This window comes from Artemia franciscana, chromosome 5, assembly GCF_032884065.1.
Source record: "Artemia franciscana chromosome 5, ASM3288406v1, whole genome shotgun sequence".
In the NCBI taxonomy this organism is placed as follows: domain Eukaryota; kingdom Metazoa; phylum Arthropoda; class Branchiopoda; order Anostraca; family Artemiidae; genus Artemia; species Artemia franciscana.
Window position 1 is genome coordinate 43,834,484 of NC_088867.1, and position 13,306 is coordinate 43,847,789.

Below are 13,306 nucleotides of genomic sequence, written 5' to 3' on the forward strand. Positions count from 1 at the left end.
TAAATAGTTCATCGCACCTTTACTTCTAGGTAGTAGCCTACCATAAGAAATTAAGATTTACGAAATTTCAGAAACAAAGTTTTGAAACAACTGTGATTATAAATGACCCTGTAGTTTGATTATTGTTTTTGGTCCATATTGAGAAATTCGTGACCCATCTAGATCGTTTAGTGTGCTGGGTTCCAGAAAAAATTTTGAACAATTTTCGAAGGAAATATATATATATATATATATATATATATATATATATATATATATATATATATATATATATATATATATATATCCGGTCGCCAGACCGGAATATGCCACCAAATAGCTTAAGAAGGTAGTTTGATAATTGTGTTTGGTCCACATTGAGAAGATACGCAACAGCGTCTTTTTAATCCCAAGACAAAAGCAGAAACCAAAAAGTTAATATTTACATATCTCTCTTTTATTTTTTTCCAAACAATAAAACAGACAAAGAATTAGTAATCTAGTAAGTGGTTTCAATGTTAAGTATTTACTGCCACTTTATTAGTGTTTATTTATTTACTACAGGTGAGAACACATTCATATTCAAATGTAATGCAGAAGGATTGGGCGAGTTTTGCCCACTTTCTATTTAAATCACGGGTTCAATGAAATATTTACAAATAAGATATTTGAGCTTTCTCAAAAGTGGCACACTTTTACGAAACAATGCGTATCCCGTCTCTAATGTGTTTTACAATACAACTATATTAGTTGGGGGTAATGTCTATATTACTCGGGGGTAATGTCAATATTAGTCGGGGTTTGGAAAACTATATGTTCCATCACTACCTTAGCTCTATGACTTTCTACCTTGGTTCTACTGCCCTAGGAGTGACGCATGGACGGATAATAGATAGACATATCTATTAACGAATGAACTAACATCATTTTTATACAGCCCTAATAAGGGGCAATTGATGCCAGAATTACCTCTCACTCAACTGGACTATCTGTCTTGGCCTTTTCTACAATTAGCCATGACTTGATGCCCACAACTATTCCATTTTAATAAAAAAAAAAACGGAATTTTTAATTAAAATGGAATAGTTGTGGGCATCAATTCATGGCTAATTGTAGAGAAAGCCAAGACAGATAGTCCAATTGAGTGAGAGTCACTTCTGGCATCAATTGCCCCTTATTAGGGCTGTATAAAAGTAAGACACATTTCATTGCTCATTGAAGGCTTAGTGGAAAATCATACATATACAATAAATTGCTGATACCTGCTTTTCTATTTTATTTATGGTTGGTTCGTTCAAATTGGAAGGTTAATATTGTAATTTTTAAATATAAATATAGTAATCGCTTTCTAAGGAGTACGTAAAATTTTATCGGAGTCTCATTTTCAATATATTAACGTTTTTCGTATTTGGGCACGCGAAAGCTACATCAAATTTGAAGGACAGATGAGGAATTTTGTGTAGGACTTCTACAGAGGCAGAAGTGGTTTTTGGAAGCGGACAGAGAGGGCACTTTTCCTGGGTGCCTTTTATGGGTGCAAAATTTTAAATAAATAATCTAACGGTTATAATCATTGTTAAGTTTTTGAAATTCCATTTTTATTAAAATACGGTTGATTATTAATTAATTTATAATATAAAATAAATTAAAAATGAAATAAATATTAAATAATAGTAGTTAAAGAAATTAAACTAAATAATCAATAATAATTAGTAATAACTAAATAATTTAAAAATAAATCAAAATAACAATTAAGAAATGGATCATTTAATCAAGTAATAAATTAAAAATAATTTTATTAATAAATACAGAAGTTGTTAAAATTTGGCCTAAAAATTTTGTGGGAGACAGAAGAGGGGGTCCTAATCAAAATTTTGCCTCGAGCCCAAGAAGGACCAGAGCTGCCACTCAACCGAGGGAAATCTAGCAATGTAGTGATTAAATTTATTTCATTACATCACACTGGCCATAAGGCGAATTGGAATTCTGTTTTGTGTTCTTTCTCGAACATAAAATATTTTCTCTGTAATGAATATGAAAGAGTAGTTTAACATTTCACTCAGTTTCATCCACTGTTTTGCATTTTTAATAGAGATAAATGCTTGTACAAGTGAAACCAATTTCCTAAGTTAAGGTAACATTGTCATTGAAGGGAAAATTTGTTCAGGAAATTGCTTTTCGATTGAATTCTCTTTAAGGATTGGAAACGTGCCATTGCAGGTAGTTCCCCAATTATGCTTTACATGTTACTCTAATTCAAATCTGTAACAACCGGATGAACATTTTGTTTCTGAGTTTCAAATTTAAGAGGTAGGAAGGGCGATCCTTGCAGGGGTCAACCTGACAAAGTCCATCTCCCACATTTTTTCAGTCTTAGTTTCAAAGCCCATGATTGGCAATTCACTTTGCTTTCAAACAGATTTCCCTAGAAATAAGCATTAAAACCTCGAAATGTAAAAACTCTTATACTTGTGTTTTTTTTTTCAAGTCAAATTAACTTGTATGTCTGACATAAATTGTCCTCGGTAAACTTGCCCATACTCAAGCACATAGGTAATTACCTGAAATTATTGACATTGACTTTTCTATCCCTCGATTATTGCATTTACCATTGAGACAGCAATATTTCTTTTTTGTTCAATTTTCCATGCTGTTTTTTTTTGTGAACTGTGCTTAAGTGGCCCGTGAAAAGTTCATGCTGCGAATAAGAATTTCTAGTCGGAAAAGTAAATGGAAGAGAGCTGCTAACTCCATCCCTGTGCTTTTTTTGCTACCTGCCCGACCCCATAGCCCCCAAGATATCAAATCAAAATTTGAGATGGGCTATTTTCTCAAAGCAGTCGAAAAGCCCTATAAATATTTTTATAGAGTAACAGAGCTACCAAATTCTCTGAAGCCGTGTAAATAATGCAAACTGTCAATTGTTTGGCTCTGCAGTGAAAAAAAGAGGGGAGGGGGCATTCCTGATGTACAGTGCCTGATTGGCTAAAAATACCATGGGCCTTTCTTTAGGCCGAGAGGATCCCATGCTCTTTCAAACAGTTCGTGGTAACGAACTTTAGTAAGGAGCGACCCGGCTCAATAGTAAACGAACACTCTAAAAAACGGAACTTCGATGCTAAAAGATATATCAAAAGAATCGGATTTGTATGCTGATTTTAAATATATAAGTTTCATCAAATTTAATCTTTGTCATCAAAAGTTACGAGCCTGAAAAAATTGAGCCTGAGAATTGAAAGTTGAAATCTATTAAAAGGCCTCTAAAATAGCATTAGAGTGGAGAAACATCCTTAACACAAACTTTTAAAATACTTATTTGAAAATGAACATTGAGAAACTGTTAAAGTCTACCTCACTTTGGATGATAAATGAAATAAATAAAATAACACGTTTTTTTTAACTGAAAGTAAGGAGCGACATTAAAACTTAAAACGACAGAAATTATTCCGTATATGATAGGGAATGTCACCTCCTCAACGCCCTGCTCCTTATGCTAAAGTTTTTATCGTTTTAAAAAATAGATCTGTCACAAAGAGTCAAACTTTAGCGTAAAGACCAGAGTGTTAAGGAGGGAACAGCCCCTTTCATATACGGAATATTTTCTGTTCATTTTAAGTTTTAATGTCGCTCCTTACTTTCAGTTAAAACAACTTGTTTTTTTTATTTAATTTATAAACATTTTTGAGTTAAGGCAGGTTTTGATTTTGGCTCATCGTACATGAATAATTAAAACAAAATCTGCATATTAATTTTTTATTTTTTGGCGAAATGGCTTTCTCAAAGTTCTGATCGGACAATTTTGAGAAAAAAGGGGCGGGGGAGGGGCCTATTTGCCCTCCATTTTTTTGGTTACTTAAAAAGGCCGCTAGAACTTTTAATTTTATTAGTATAAAATTTTTTTAAGAATTTAGTATTAGTAATAAATATTCGTAACTTACGAGTTAACTTACGTACCAAACTTTTATATTCGTATGTTTTTATTACGTATATAAAGGGGGGGGGGGTTGCCTCCTCGTCAATACCTCGCTCTTTACACTAAAGTTTGAATTTTGTTCCAATTCTTTAAGAATGACCCCTAAATCACAAAGGCCGTTTAATTATAATAAATAGCTCTTTTGAAATTACTTAAAATACTTTAGCTTAAAGAGCGAGGAATTGAAGAGGGGAAGAACCCCCTAATATACATAATAACTTCTGTTCGTTTTAAGTCTTAATGTTGCTTCTTACTTTCAGTTGAAAAAACTTTGGTTTTTTATTTAATTTCTCATTGTTTTTTAAATAATGCTGGAAAATCCAGTATCCCCTTCATGTAAATTCTCTTCCCCCATGATATATTCCTCCACGGAAAGATCCTCACATGTAACAATTAGATTAATGTAACAATTAGACATATTTATTAGATTTTCGACTTTTCTGAACAAAGTGGCTATCTCAGAATTTTGATCTGGTGACTTTGGGAAAAAAATGAGCGTAGAAGGGGCCTAGTTGCCCTCCAATTTTTTTGGTCCCTTAAAAATGGCACTAGGACTTTTAATTTTGCTAGAATGAGCCTTCTCATGACATTCTAGGACCACTTGGTCGATACAATCAGCCCTGGGAAAAAAAACAAAAAAAAACAAACACACATCCGTGATTTTTCTTTTAGCAAAAAATACAAAATAACACATTTTTGCATATAAGAGCTTGAAACCTCTATAATAGGGTTCTCTGATGCGCTGAATCCAATTGTGTGACTTTCATTAGAATTATAAGACTTCCAGAGGCTGTTGTAGATATTAACACAGAACCCATCACAAATAGACCTATGAGATCAGCAGCCAAAAAAGCAAGGCTGGCATTAAAAACGTCTTTTACAATCTTTCTCTTTCATTTCAATGAATTGCCTCGTTTCATCACAATTTATTTATCAGTCCTGGTTGAACTTTGCTTAGGTAATGATGCTGGGACTGTTTTTAAAAAAATTTCATTTTAGTTTTATTGATTTATCCTGTTGTGAGTTTTATTCTTCTTATATATTTTTGTATTGCTGAAGACGGCCTTTGGACATAGGGCCAAAATATTCATTCTAATTTGTTTCCCACTGTTTTGAGAAATTCCCTATTGTTCTTCTTGTTTTTGGTGTTTGTGATGGAAAGGCAGTGTGGTCTTTGTCACTATCTAGGGATATCCCTCATTTTTATGGTCATTTCCCATCTAAACACGTAGTTTTTAATTTAGAATGTTTAGAATGTAATTTAGAATTAGAATGTAATTTAGAATTAGAATGTAAATTTAGAATTAGAATGTGAATTTAGAATGTAATTTAGAATTAATTTATAATTGGCGAGCCGGCTAGTGGTTTTAATCCAATATTCGCAAAAAGTGAAAAATCTTCAGACCAATATTCCTGAGCCAACAAGGATTTTCTAGACTCATGAAGGCTTTTCTAGGCCTAGGCTTATAAATCATGGCTGCCAGTGGAAAGTGCTCCCGACTGGTGGTTTTTAGTGCCAAAGTCAAATAATTACGCTTATGTCCTTATAATAACTAACTAATTACTCCGTTTTCTTTACCATAAATCAATAACTTCGTCAAATAAGTGGAATTTTGAAAACCTTGCAGAATCAAAGCTGAGACCCAAATACAAATGTCTGTTCATTGAGACAAGTTGATTAGGACAACGAAAGCGTGGTCAGATATCAAATAAAATTCTCTCTACTCAATGCTCACCGTGGCTTTCACTATTCGGTCTTATTAGCAAGCTTCAATTTCTATTTGATATCTGCAGCTATTTTTTGCCTAGCTTATTTACCTATTTACCTATTTTTTACATAGCTTATTTTTACCGGTAGGACATGTCTTATTGCAAATAGCCTTTCAGCTTGAAATAGTGAAGATTTGCTAAATGTTCAGGTTGAATTTAGTAACTTTATTTCACCTTGATTAACAAAAATAAAAATCCTTACCGAGTTTCACTTTTTATTGGTTCTCGGTTCAAAAATTTATTTTTCTAGCTGGTTCAATCTTGAATTTAGTAAATAACATCTTCCTGTTTTTGTGCTAGAAAAAATAGAGACTTCTTAATATGCTTTAATGCATCTGTACTCAAAGCAGCTTCTTAATTCGATAAATTATTGAGGAAACTTTGAGCATTTTTTTCCATTCAGATATAGAAGCAAAAATTTGCATTGGGACATCACTTGATCATTTTCGCTTGACAGAACTTGCTATTTCTCTTTAGAGCTTATTTTTATTAACACTCCCTGGTGAAGTCTAGACTCCTTATCTGTTGAAGCAAAATATTCAATTCAACTCTGACATTAGAAACGACCGAAGACTGGCTGAAAGTTTGATAGGGAAACAGCGAGAATTCAATTAAGGGGGAATTAAAGTACTTACTAACCCATGTAAGGCTTTGTTCCGGAGACAGACGTGGCTCTCTGCTTAGGCGGCAAACAAGTAGCTATATTGAAGTCAGTAAGATGGACGTGACCTGAAATGGAAATCTAAAGAGTTTATGTTCCCCTATTTCATTTCGAAAGCGTTTTGAAATTGTTAATATCACTAGGAGCTTGCTATTGCTAACTGCTACAAATGAAAGTCACAGAAACTACACATTAAACTAACAATACCTTTTTTTTTAAGACCGATTGTTTTTAGGAAGAAAGACAAGATGGTTTTTAGGAAGGAAGCATGACTATCCGGGGGCAAACACTTTTTTCCAGGGTACACTCAGAGGACACTTCAAAAATTCTATTGGTAACCCTTATCAGGTTTTACTAATAAGGAATGCCGGAGTCAGCACGCAAGAGTTGAATTAGTAAAGAACAAAGTGCCTCGTCTTTATTACTGCTGATTTCTTTTTACCACTTTATACGGAAAAAGGGATCATAGAAAACTGATAGAGCTCTTATTCGATTAGAAATTGAAAGCTTGAGTCCTGTCTCAAAGACCAATAGATATTGGCAGGCTATACGCGCTGTTTTGTCCCTAGGTACCAAACAGCCCCCCAATGAAAGGGTCTTTTCCTCCTCAACGCCCCGCTCTTTACGCTAAAGTTTGACTCTTTCTCTTAACTCTATTTTTAAAACAATAAGAAACTTTAGCGTAAAGAGCGGGGCGTTGAGGAGGAAAAGCCCCTTTCATATACGGAGTAATTTCTGTTCGTTTTAAGTTTTAATGTTGCTCCTTACTTTCATTTAAAAAAACTTGTTTTTTTTTATTTAATTTCTGGACGTTTTTGAATCAATGCATGTTTTGATCTTGGCTCTCCGCACATAAATAATTAAAATGAAATTTGCATATTAATTAATTGCAATTAATCGGAAGATTTTGAGTAAAAAAGGAGCTAGGGAGGAGGCCTAGTTGCCCTCCAATTTTTCGATTACTTAAAAAAGCAACTAGAACTTTTAATTTTTACAAACGTTTTCATTGGTAAAAAATATACGTAATTTGAGAATTAATTTACGTAAAGAACTTCTATATTCGTATGTTTTTGTTGTGTTTATGAGGAGGTTCAACCCTCGTCCATACCTCGCTCTTTACCCTAAAGCTTATATTTTGTCCCAATTCCTTAAGAATGAGCTCTGAATCTCAAAGTTCGTAGAATAAATAGTTGAAATTACTAAAAATGCTTTAGCGTAAAGAGAGAGGTATAACGAGGAAGTAAACCCCTCATATGCGTAATAATTTTTGTTCGTTTTAAGTTTTAATGCTGCTCCTTAATTTCAGTAGAAAAAAACTTTTCATATTTATTTTTTCATTGTTTTTTCAAATAATGCTAGAAAATCCTACACCCCCTCAAATCTCCCCCCTAAACAAAAAACAATCCCCCTGAAAATGTCTGTACACTTCCCAGTAACCATTACTATATGTAAATACAGGTCAAAGTTTGTAACTTGCAGCCCCTCCCACGGGGACTGCGGGGAAAAAGTCGTCCCTAAAGACATATTAGGTTTTTCGACTATGGTGAATAAAATGGCTATCTCAGAATTTTGATCTGGTGACTTTTGGCAAAAAATGAGCGTGGGAGGGCCTAGGTGCCCTCCAATTTTTTTGGTCACTTAAAAAGGGCACTAGAACTTTTAATATTCGTTAAAATGAGCCATCTCGCGACATTCTAGGACCATTCAGTCGATATGATCAACCCTGGGAAAAAAAGAAACAAACAAAAAAAAACAAATAAAAAACAAATAAACGCGCATCCGTGATGTGTCTTCTGGCAAAAAATGCGAAATTCCACATTTTTGCAGATAGGAGCTTGAAACTTCTACAGTAAGGTTCTCTGAGACGCTGAATCTGATGGTGCGATTTTCGTTAAGATTTGTGACTTTTAGGGGTGTTTCCCCCTATTTTCTGAAATGAGGCATATTTTCTCAGGCTCGTAACTTCGATGGGTATAACTGATCTTGATGAAACTTATATATTTAAAATCAGCATTAAAATGCGATTCTTTTGACGTAACTATTGGTATCAAAATTTTATTTTTTAGAGTTTAGGTTACTATTGAGCCGGGTCGCTCCTTACTACAGTTCGTTACCACGAACTGTTTAATTGTCGAAGGTATGAAAAGGCGAACTTTTGCAACCTATTTTCTTTTGCCATGCTCCTTAAACTTTCTTATTGTATATTATTATATCTTAGAATTATTTTCAGAAAATTTGTTATTAGAATTTACTGTATCAAATACTTCACTATAATAAGTGACAAGTAAAGTGCAACCTTTGTTAATAGAAACAGAAACACTGAAAATGGAAATTCAATAACATAACAGGAGGTGTGATTGGAAAGTGTTAAGCCTGTCATTGTAATTTAAAAATGGTTGGGCCAACTGGCTATTGTAAATGATATCCTTAAAAGTATTCCATTGAATACTACACATTGAATACTTTTCATTTAAATAGTCTACTTCTGGAGGCAATCCTGAAAATTATCTTCCACGAACTCTGCACGAACTCTGGACGCTTTCATTGCTATCATGAACTGAGTCTAATCTCTTTCCTTTCAGTGATAAATTTAATTTTGGAAAATTAGAAATCTGCTGAAAAAAATCAGCAGGAGCCAAATCAAGGAAGGAGGAAGGTCTTGGAATCACTGGAATGATGAATTCGAAAAAAAAACTCTTGGATAGAAAATTTGTAATCTGTGGGTGCGTCATCATGGTGAAGGACCCATTTTTCCTTTCCCAGAGTTCAAGCCTTTTGCCATCAAACACATTCACGCAAAACGTCAAAGGACACTTTTTGATGTTTATGGTGACTCTCTGCCTCCTGGGGGTGAATTAAGAATGTAAGGTACCCATATGATTGAAACAAAAAAAGCTACAAAAGCACCGTTTTCCCAGTCGACTGATTTTGTCGCACATTCTTATGCTGTGGTGAATCTATTCACTTCCACTGAAAGCATTGAACCTTTTTTTCGAAGTCATAAACCGAAAACACATAATTTGTCGCCAATTATGGCTCAATCCCTGATTGAGCCATATTTTGGCTCAATATTACCCTGTTCAATAATTATGAGGCCACTATGGCTCGATTGATTTAGGACACTAAATGTCAGGGCTTTTTCTACTTGTCAAACATTAACTTTGGAATGGATTTTTCCGTCTACTCCATGTTCAAAGCAGAAGTTAATATTAATTGAACAACATATCACTCTAATTATAATTCTACAATTCGAACGCCCCAAATTATGAATTTTCACTTTGTCATCGTCGGTATTTTATTTGGAGGGTTGGCCAGAGGGGTCGTCATCCTCAACTTATCGGCCACCTTTGAATCTGCAACACCAGTTTAAAAATGATTGTCCAGGTTAGAAATTTACCTGAAAATTTGTTTTAAGGGCAGATTTCCCAGTTTTGAAATTAAATTTGACACAAAACGCGTTGTTCCAGCTTTTTATCCATTTTGCACTGTTAGGAATCGACCGAAAGACACACACATACCCGTACTCAACAGGTTGCCAAACTGAACAAACTGCCAAACTGAACAAAGGTATTTCGGAGCTTTTAAAGCAAAGTTTTTAGGGATTGTTTAAGGGAATATTGAATTAAATCAAAACACACTATACGAATGTAGGTTGGCAAAAGGGTGCATCAGCAATATCACAGAAATAGCTTATAGCATTCAGTTCAAACTTTAAGGCTATGTTGTTGGGGATTATCTCTGTGCAAGTGAGAAATTACGTGGATATCACTCCTTTTGTTCATGGGTGCCACCTGTCATAAAATATTCTAATCACAGCTTGTGTACATTCAAAGACTGTTTGAAGCTTTGATATCTTATTAAAAAGTACAAATTTTTCATTTTTCCTGAAAAGAATGATTACTGATACTTGAATATGATTCTATATCCTATACTACTTCCTCGGGTTTTACATGGAGGAGCTATTGTATAAATTGGTTTGATTATTTTTCTATTGTCTTTTATTTTAGATTTCGTGTTTTTTTTTGTCTACTTTCTCTTTTTACCGCTGAGAATGGCTTGTTGAGACACATGCGAAATATTTATTTGAATGTTTGTCTGATAAATAAAAATATAGTTAAACAGGATGAAATATTCTTCTCTTTGCTTCCTTCTGGCCATAGGGCCATGTCGCCTTGATCATGGCCTTATTTTCATGTCGTGTTCGTATTTTCAACATTGCCATGGTCATATTTTCAAAATCTACTTCTTTGTTTATGATCATTTATTTTACACACAATTGCTCGTATCGACCCCTGAGCATGTGTCTTAATAAATAACAAAAGAGACTGTGCCGTGGAAAAGTGCCAATGTCTGCTATTTTTTACCGCGCCATTACATTTTTTTCCCAACTAAATATATTATTAAATATATTAAATATATTCGACCCTTAATTATATTAAGTAATAAAAAAAGGTTTCAAATAAAAGTAATGAGTGATATTGAAACTTAAAATGGACAGAAATTATTCCATGCATAAGGGGGGCTCCTCAACCTTCATTCTTTATGCTAGAGTTTAACTAGTGCTTAATTGAGTAGGAGTTCTCCCGTATATGGTAGGAGTTGCCCCCTCTCCCCTAAGCTCCCCTTCTTTGTACCAAACTTTAGCCTTTGCCCCAAATGCTTTAAGAAAGACAGGCCAAACAAGGGTATTTGAAATGAAATAACAAGAAGTTTTTTTTTCAATGCTTTAAAAATGAAAGAGTTTATTAATATACATTTTGTTTAAGCAATGAAACATTCTTTTTAAATATTTTAAAGAGTATTCGGTAAATACGACACTTCCAATTGCGCATTCATACATCATAAAATTTCATACCGCTATAAAAATTTGTTTCACTACAAAATGTTTCACTATAAAAGTCAGGTTAAGGGGAAGGGGAGGTTCTATTTAATGTTTTGGAGAGTATTTGGTAAACACCAAGTTAATAGGATGAACAAAGAAGCCTTAGAAAACCACTATTGAACAACTTTCAACCCTCCTGTGTTAGCATCCCAGCCCTCACGAAAAAAAGAAAGAAAAATAAAACACACAACTGCTCCCCATTCTAAAAAGCAATTTTCTTTGTTTTTCTGCTTGATTCCAATGTTGCACTTTAATTAATACCTCCCAAAAATTTTATCTTAATTTCACGTAATTCTCTAGCCAAACATGATTCTGTTGTGGCATTTTCCATAAAGCTTTCTGTACGTTGGCAAAAATCCCTAAGGTTTTCGTAGTTTTCATACAGCGTTCTTTCTCTCTCTCTCTCTCTCCCTCTCTCTCTCTCTCTCTCCTCCTCTCTCTCTCTCTCTCTCTCTCTCTCTCTCTCTCTCTCTCTCTCTCTCTCTCTCTCTCCCTCTCCTCTCTCTCCTCTCTCTCTCTCTCTCTCTCTCTCTCTCTCTCTCTCTCTATCTCTCTCTCCATTTTCTTTTTTAGTCCGGAAAGTTAACATAATTTGATATATCTACAGAATATTCCCCATAAGTAGAGTAGCTAAAATTCATTTACGTTATAACGTAGTTGTTATAACAAACCTGAAATTAGTTGTATTGTAATAATTACGATTAGTTAATTATTGTTATTACTAATAATTGTTAGCGGATTATAATAGCTAATAATTGTTAAATGATTATCTTTTAATAATGCGTAGTAGATAAGGGTATAATCTTTTTATTTTGTAGCTTTGTCCGGCGCGGCAAAGCGAATAATTAACTTGTGGAAATGACAAATGGGAATCATGAAACAGTTCGTGGTAATGAACTGTAAGTAAGGAGTGACTGGCTCAATAGTAACCGGAATTCTAAAAAACTGAATTTTGGTACCAAAAGACATAACAAAAGAATCAACTTATGTTGATGATTTCAAATATATATAAGTTTCATTAAGCTTAGTATTAAACACCAAAGGCTACGAACCTGAGGAAATTTGCCTTATTTTAAAAAGGGGGAAACACCCGCTAAAAGTCATATAAGCTTAATGAAAATGACTTCGACAGATTCAGCATATCACAGAACCCAACTGTATCAGTTTCAAGCAAAAACGTCCTATCTGCACGTGAAATTGTGTATTTTTATGCCAAACGAAACATTACGCTTTTTTGTATTTATTTTTTTGTTTTTTTTTTTCCACGAATAATCGTATCGACCCAGTAGTCCTAGAATATCCAGAGAGGCCTCATTCTAACGAACATTAAAAGTTCTAGTGCCCCTTTTAAGTGACCAAAAAGATTGGAGGAAAACTATGCCCCCTCCCACGCCTTTTTTCAAAATCTTCCGATCTAAATTTTAAGATAGCCTTTTTGTTCAGCATAGTTGAAAGGCCGAATAACTATGCGCGATTGGAGATGTCAATACCCCCACATCCCCTGGGGAAAGATTTTTAAGTTATAAGATTTGCCTATTGTTTACTTATAATATTTGTTATTGGAGGTTGGAAACATTATGGGGGGGGGAAATTTTCTGCTGGGGGGATTTTCCAAGGGGAGAATTTTCCATGGGGAGGAAGTTTCCAGGGGTGAATTTTTCAAAGGAGATTTTACACTGGGAGGACTTTCAGAACTTCTATACGAAATTCCTCTCACGTCCTGCATTCTCTTTGCCGAATTGTCTAGAGAATTTACTTGTGGGGAGGAAGGATTTTTTCGCGGAGTTGGAGCCAACTTTTACTATTTTCCCAGAAAAATACCTCCCCAGAAAGTACATTCCCTGGAGAACACCCCCCGCTGAAAATACCCCCCCATGGAAAATACCATTCTGGAAAATGCCCCCCGTGGGAAATAGTACCCCCCTGTGGAAAATACCCCAGAAAATACATCCTGGAAAATACCCCCCCCCCATTTTTGTGGAAAATATACCCTTAGAAAATCCTCCCTCGGAAAATATCCCTCCCCAGAAAATACCATCCC

The 13,306-nt window shown here is 34.4% G+C and overlaps 2 protein-coding genes across 5 annotated transcripts in view; both read right to left on the reverse strand.

Moving 5' to 3' along the window:
* Positions 1–13,306, reverse strand: part of LOC136027460 (ADP-ribosylation factor-like protein 2) — a 274,558-nt gene that overhangs the window by 157,594 nt on the left and 103,658 nt on the right. The window lies entirely within an intron of this gene.
* LOC136026793 (serine/threonine-protein kinase 32B-like) overlaps positions 1–13,306 on the reverse strand; it is a 136,939-nt gene that overhangs the window by 110,040 nt on the left and 13,593 nt on the right. The window contains exon 2 of the mRNA XM_065703494.1: positions 6,362–6,451. Coding sequence (XP_065559566.1) covers positions 6,362–6,451 — 90 coding nt within the window. The remainder of the gene's footprint in view (positions 1–6,361; positions 6,452–13,306) is intronic.